Source organism: Peromyscus eremicus, chromosome 13 (assembly GCF_949786415.1).
Source record: "Peromyscus eremicus chromosome 13, PerEre_H2_v1, whole genome shotgun sequence".
In the NCBI taxonomy this organism is placed as follows: Eukaryota; Metazoa; Chordata; class Mammalia; order Rodentia; family Cricetidae; genus Peromyscus; species Peromyscus eremicus.
In genome coordinates, this window is record NC_081429.1 from 36624817 (window position 1) to 36632090 (window position 7274).

At 60.9% G+C, this 7274-nt stretch overlaps 1 protein-coding gene across 1 annotated transcript; it reads left to right on the plus strand.

The window, feature by feature from the left end:
• Positions 1-1274: 1274 nt before the first annotated feature.
• Positions 1275-6459, plus strand: Ihh (Indian hedgehog signaling molecule). Its single transcript, XM_059278603.1, has 3 exons — positions 1275-1589; positions 3955-4216; positions 5801-6459. The coding sequence occupies exons 1-3, from the start codon at positions 1275-1277 to the stop codon at positions 6457-6459; spliced, it is 1236 nt and encodes a 411-aa protein (XP_059134586.1).
• The last annotated feature ends 815 nt before the right edge of the window (positions 6460-7274 follow it).

Genomic DNA, 7274 nt, shown 5'->3' on the forward strand with positions numbered 1-7274 from the left:
TGCCTGTATGCCGGTGGTTCGGGATCCTTTTGGCTTTCGTACCCAGCCCCGGGCTCCTGAAGTCATTGTTGCTTGTCCCAGGGCACCCGGTGCCCTTCCATCTCGGTGGCTAGCCCCATTTTAGCTGTTCTGTCTTGGCCTTTCCCTTTGCAACTTCGTCCGGCTTGTTTTAACAGTGTTTCCAACTCAGAAGCCCTATTTGACCCTTGACAAGGCTGCATCCCCCCACCCCACCCCAGTTTCATACACAGCAGGTATAGGGTCGTGGGGTGTGCACCGGGTCGATACAGAACCCTCCTGCTCCTCCAAGCTGAGAAGAGGGCGTATTGCCTGGGCCAGGGTGGGGCACCGGGTTATGAATGGCCTCCAGCTTTTGGGTTTGCTTCTCCGCAGGGGACACCGTAGGCGGCCGTGCGGTCCCGCCACTGCCCCCCGCCCCTTGTGTCCGGCTGCGACGTGGGTTGCGGTCTCCGTGGGGGTGGCATCTCCTGTCCAGGAGGTTTGCGCCTGGCGGGCCTCCCCGGAGCCGCGAGGAACGGGGAGGCGAGACCAGGGCGGGGTGAGGCGCGTCCGGGCGAGGAGGACAAACGCAGGCAGCCGCGCAGGGGGCGCAGAGGGCAGCGGGCGGGCGGGCGGGCGGACGCGCGGCTAAGGAGCGCGCGGGACAGGGCTGGCTAGCCTAGGGGCCGCCCGCCCGAGGGGGAGGAGGCTGGGCCGCCCTTGCTGCAGGTTCGCTGTCGAGCGCGCAGGAGGCAGGGACATGGATAGGGTGCGGTCTGCGCGGGGCCCCGAGCCCGGATCTCTTCCATTTCCCCTCTCACTCGACCCCGGGCTGCGCCGCAGACGGCAGCAGCTCCCGCTCTGCCCGAGCCGCCTGACCGCCGGGCCGGGGTGCTAACCGCGGATCCCTCCAGCCCGCTGGCCGGGCCAGCCCAGCCCAGCCCGGCGGCCCGCAGCCTCGCCGCCCGCCGCCCCCCGCCGTCGCCGCGTTGCCAAAACAAACGGGCCGGCCTATTTATTGGCGGCCGACGAGCCGGGCAGCTCAGAGTCGAGGCGCCGAGGGGGACGGCACGCCGCCACCAGCCAGGGCCCCGGGCCCCCGCCCCGCACCTGAGTCCCGCCGGCCTCGAGCCGCGCCGCGCTGCCCATGGCGCCCCCGCCTGGAGTCCCCAAGAGCCACCCAGACGCCTGAGCCCCCAAAGCTCTCCCAGGCACGAGCCCACCCATCAGCCCACCAGGCGCCCTCGCCTGCCGCTCTCCCGGGCTACCCGGCCATGTCTCCCGCCTGGCTCCGGCCCCGACTGCGGTTCTGTCTGCTCCTGCTGGCGCTGCTGCTGGTGCCCGCGGCGCAGGGTTGCGGGCCGGGCCGGGTGGTGGGCAGTCGCCGGAGGCCGCCTCGCAAACTCGTGCCGCTCGCTTACAAGCAGTTCAGCCCCAACGTGCCGGAGAAGACCCTGGGCGCCAGCGGGCGCTACGAAGGCAAGATCGCGCGCAGCTCGGAGCGCTTCAAGGAGCTCACCCCCAACTACAACCCCGACATCATCTTCAAGGACGAGGAGAACACCGGGGCCGACCGCCTCATGACCCAGGTGAGAGCGATCCGTCCTCCCAGCGCGCCATCGAAACACTGCCACCAGCCGGGCCCTATCCTCTCGCCTGGCACCTTTTCCCCGACTGCCTGGCACGCCCCCCTGGCACCTGCCCTTCATGAATCCCGGGTGTCTTTCTGCCCAAGACGGGCTGGCCAAGGGACCCCGCGGGAGTGCTGGCATCCCGGATCCCGCCCGGTGTCTTTGAGAGGAGTTCTCTGCTGCTGCCAAGTCCCACAGCTCAGCAGGTTGGCGGGCGGCCCCTCTGCCTGAAGCTCAGGTCAGATCTGGCACTCGAAGGTACCTCGACCTGGCTGCCTCTTGCGCCTCCGGGGACCACGCCATCCCTCCCGGCCTAACATTTCTCACAGCCCGACCCTGGTCATTTCAAAGCCACTTGGCACCCCTAAGGCGAGCTCGGGACATCAGGGACCCCGTGGACTTCCCTCCCCATGTGCCCTTGATTGGCGGCGCTGCCCTCTCCCGGAGCCGTGTCTTGGCTGGCTCTGGGCTTAAGGAATCGCAAGGGAAAGTTGAGTTTGGAGGCAGAGGTAGGAAAGGGAACCAGCCGAGTAAGCCCACGTGTCTGTCGCGAGGGTTGAGCGGCGCGGTTGTGGTTAAAGGGTGGGGTGCTGGAGCCTTCAGACTCTGAGACCAAGCTTGGGGGAATCCTTGAGCTTGGTGGCACGGACGAGAAGGATTGGAAATATGAGTAGGGATGCCTAGGAAGTCAGGGAGCAGAGCTGACACTAACTTATCTCTCCACGCGCGGAACAGGACCCAACTCCGCCAGACATCGGGGTTGCACACTTCCTTCTCCAAAGCCTGGCGCGCCTTGGGAAAGACATACGTCCCTTTCCGCTGGGGTCCCATATTAATAAGCTGCCCCTTTTCTAAATCTTTAGAGAGAGCGGCTAAACCACGGCCTTCAGCATGCGCCCTGGCGCCGAGGCCGGCCGGCCGATGTCGGGGCCGAAGGTTGGCCGGTGGCCGGGCCGGGCTGGGCGCCGAGGAATGCAGATAAGGATCCGGGCCACAGGCTGGGCAATCATTGACAGCGAGCGCCCAGGCTCTGTACCAGAAGGAGGGGCAGAGGGGAAGAGTCGACGGGGAGCTGTCTAGTAAGGCAGACAGATGTACTCATGTCTAAGGACTGGAGCACAAGTATCTAGAAGGAGCTCATGGAGCTGTCTCCCCCGGGGGCTTAGCACCCCTAAGCCAGGCTGCGCAGTTGGGAAAACTGACTAGACCTTGGATTATAGTCACTGTTGGCTCCTGGGAGGCTAAGTCCAAGGGTCTGTGGGGCCCCGAGCTCAGTGGGGCAGAGGTAGGTTGATACTTGGCGGGCCTAGCACCTCACTTCGGTGGAGGGCCCCTTCCCCGCAGGTGAGAACTCCACCCCCTTTCCTCAGTCAACTGCACGGTCCCCTGGGCGAAGGACCAGGACCCCTGAAGAGGCAGCCACCGCTGATGATCCATGTTCCCAGGGTGCAGCTCTACTCCTACAGTGTTCAAGGAAGATCCTGAAGATTGAGAGCCAGTTTCCTGAGATCAAAGGCTAGGGATCTTCTCCGGCCCCTTCCTAAATAGGGACAATGCACCCTGGTGGAGGTGTGAGAGCTCCCTGGTCCCTTGCAGTGGGGGGACTCTCTGTCCTAGTCAGATGGGCCGGATACTGGCTCTCTGCCTGTCATATCTCCAGCTAAGCGTGGGCAGGCGTGGGCTCAAAAGAAGGTCCCAACAGGAATGTTTTTGTGGCACTTACTGGAGGGATCTAAGTGGACCTGGAATTTTCCTCCAATGGTACACCCCCTGACCCACGCTGCTGGCCGGGTCTGCACCTGCCAGTGCTGGCAAAGCTCAGTGTCTGGTGGCCTCAGCTCTGGGGCTGCGGTGACACCTACTGGGCACCTTTGGCCTTGCATGCCTAGCAGGTCAGCCCGCAGGCTGTGTGAGTGGAGCAATAGGGACTCTCTCCCTCCCTGCCGACCGCCGGCCTTGGTGCCTAGGTAAAACCGAGAAACCGACTCTGGAAAAGCATAGCTACATTTGTGGCGAAAGCAAACGCTAATCAGGGCAGAGGAAGCCAAGTGGAACCCTACTGTCTGGAGAAGAGTCCCCTGGGGGTGCGCAACTCCATGCGCCCTCCAGATTTGTGGCGCCACTATGTAGCCTAGTTCCCTGGGGACTCCCGGCTGCTAGACTGGGAGAACACATTTTAGAGTCCTCTATTCCTAAGGGAAAAGGGCAGAGGTCCTCCCAAGTTTTCCAAGTCCCTTGAGAGCTGTGGGAGAGTCGGCCGAAATTTCTGTTACCTGCACCCTAGGGCTCCTTTCCCTAACTCCGAGCTCATTCCCCTGCACAGCGCTGCAAGGACCGTCTGAATTCGCTGGCTATCTCTGTCATGAACCAGTGGCCGGGTGTGAAGCTACGGGTGACCGAAGGCTGGGATGAAGATGGTCATCATTCAGAGGAGTCTTTACACTATGAGGGCCGTGCAGTGGATATCACCACCTCCGATCGCGACCGAAATAAGTATGGACTGCTGGCGCGCTTGGCAGTGGAGGCCGGCTTCGACTGGGTGTATTACGAGTCCAAGGCCCACGTGCATTGCTCTGTCAAGTCTGGTGAGCCGCTGCCAGGGGGCTGGGCCCGGGGCCGGGGCCGCAGGGCATGGGCAGACAGAGCAAGGCCCACTAGGGCCAAGAAGGTGAAGATGGCCTCCAGGGGATGGAGGCGGGGAACCGAGGGAAGAGGATTTCGGAGGCGGCAGCGGCGCTCCCCGCAGCTGCTTTGGACTGCCTGCTCATCCCATGTCCGGTAGTGCCATGGCTGGAGCCTAGAGAGACAGGGTCTATTCCAGTGCTACTGAGAGCTGATGTGGTGGTCCACAGCCCAGAGACTGCCACAGGAAGTGCAAGACAGAACAAGTGGAAGAGATGGAGGAAGCCAGGCTGGCAGGCACCACCGCCCCCTCCCCCATCCAGGTCCATACAGAACAAGGCGTGGTGGGGCTAGGGGCCAGAGTGAGTCCAGACACCAGTATGCCTGACCAGGAGCCCAAAGGTTCAGAACCTACCACCCAGATGCAGGTCAGGCCTCCCAGTGGGGCGCAGGCGTCCCCAACCTCTTCCCCAGAGCCCCCAGACTGGACATTTTGGGGTAAAGCCCAAAATAAAGTGGACTCAATAAAATGGATTTTCCCAGATTGGCCGCCTTGTTGATCGGAACTGGCAGGCACTGGAGCCTTGCCTCTCATCCCCAGTCTCACTGGTGTCCCTGTGGCTTACACTTAACCCACTCATGAATGCTTCACGTGGTTCTCCTGTGGGCCTCAGTTGGCTGCAGGCTCCACCCTCTACATGGGACCATATAGTAGTTGCACTCACAGACTGGCACACTAGATCTTTTTTTGGTAGTTTTGATCCACCTGGGTTCACAAGGGTGATCCTACCAACAACCCCTGCCCACAACCTGACCCTTCCAACTGTGTGTTCTTAAAATCATATCCACCTTCATCTAAAACACTGACCCAAGGTCAGCTCCCAAGTGGCCATTTCTGTTCATGACTCCTGACCCCAAACACTGTCCTCCATCCCACCTTCTGACGCCACTCCGTCCAGTCCCTGCATAAGTGACCAACACGTGAACTGAAAACGACAATTCCTTTCCGTTAACTCGTCCCTGAGCACTCACTCTGAGGGTGTTTTAGGAGTTGGTTTTCTCCATGGGCTGGCTTTCCTCTGACGTCCGTAGATTCCAATGGTCAGCTCCATCACAGCCCTTGCAACGTCATCCTGGGAGGGCCGTTTCTTGGAAGTGTTCAGTCAAGTGGTAGACCAGACCATCAATGCTAAGCAATCCCCCATTTCCACAAGACGGTAGCTTTCCTGGGGTCAGGCCATAAGCAGCCAATGGCTCTGCTGACCTCCAGCCTCTGGGTGCTTTACAGCAGAAGGTGACCAGACAGGGACATCACCTGGTGTTCGGGCCCCAGTGTGCTCCCCTCACTGGCCAGGGTTTGGGCTGGAGAGGAGAGGGACAGAGAACCATAATATGGGTTGGGATGGGTCAGCCGAGGCTGAGGTATAGTGATAAGGGAGTGTCTGAAAACAGCAGCTACGCCCGGGCTGGGGTGGCTAGGAGAGGGGCACTGTACCTGAGAATGTGATCATCCAGCAGTAACACCTTCATGTCCCTTCTGTCCACAGAGCATTCGGCTGCTGCCAAGACAGGTGGTTGCTTCCCTGCTGGAGCCCAGGTGCGCCTAGAGAACGGGGCACGTGTGGCCCTGTCAGCTGTGAAGCCAGGAGACCGGGTGCTGGCCATGGGGGAGGATGGGAGCCCCACCTTCAGTGATGTGCTCATTTTCCTGGACCGTGAGCCAAACAGGCTGAGAGCATTCCAGGTCATCGAGACCCAGGATCCCCCACGTCGGCTGGCACTCACGCCTGCCCACCTGCTCTTTATTGCTGACAATCACACAGAACCAGCAGCCCACTTCCGGGCCACATTTGCCAGCCACGTGCAGCCAGGCCAATACGTGCTGGTAGCAGGGGTGCCAGGCCTACAGCCTGCTCGGGTGGCGGCTGTCTCCACCCATGTGGCCCTTGGGTCCTATGCTCCACTCACAAGGCATGGGACATTGGTGGTGGAGGACGTGGTGGCCTCCTGCTTTGCAGCTGTGGCTGATCACCACCTGGCTCAACTGGCCTTCTGGCCCTTGCGACTGTTTCCCAGCTTGGCGTGGGGCAGCTGGACCCCAAGTGAGGGGGTTCATTGGTACCCTCAGCTGCTCTACCGCCTGGGGCGTCTCTTGCTAGAAGAGAGCAGTTTTCATCCACTGGGCATGTCCGGGGAAGGAAGCTGAAAGGACTCTAACCCTTGTCCTCCTGGAACTGCTATGCTGGGTCCAAACGCCTCCTCACCAGGAAGGCTCTGACCTTGGAAGGCACCTGGCCCGAGGATACCTGTCTCCATACTCTGTCCAGAGTGGAGACACCATTGAGACTTGACCAGGTGGTGCTGGGCCCCATGCCCTCATCTTGGTGTAGTGGTAGAGCTGTGAACTAAGCTGACAAGGGGTGGTAGGCTCTCTTTTTCCAGAGACCTTGAAACCCAACCAGCCCAGCTCTCACTGCAACTCTTCACACCCCACCTCCGTGCCCAGGGAGGCCCCATTCCATCTGTCCGTGGACGGCTTACCCCGGTGTTTCCTGGGGCCTGGGTTTGTGACTTCACTGTTGGCCACTGATCACAGTATGAAGAGAGTCTGCCCGTAGGTGGGCTTACACCTCAGTCAATGCTGCTAGATTCCCTAGGAACCAGAGGGGAGCTGGCTGGACTCATGGCCTCCCAGAACTGAAAGACCACAGCCAGCCTGGCCAGCCTGAAACATGACCTTCTCTGAAGGCCACACTCCTGCAGATGCATCCCCAGACTTTGCTGTCAATGGGCAGAGTCTCTGCTCCAGGCAATGCGACCCTAGTACCTGGCACTTGGGGAGGAGCCTGGGCGACCTTGCCACCCCTGCCCAGGCTAAGCTCCCTTTTCTGCTGAACCACAACCCCCCCACCCCCTCCTCCAGTCTGTCTCCCTCACCTTTATTTATTTGCGTGGAGGGGGAACCCATGGGAGAATTTTGGGAATGTTTTGGTCTTTCCTTTCTTTTGTAATAAAAATTAT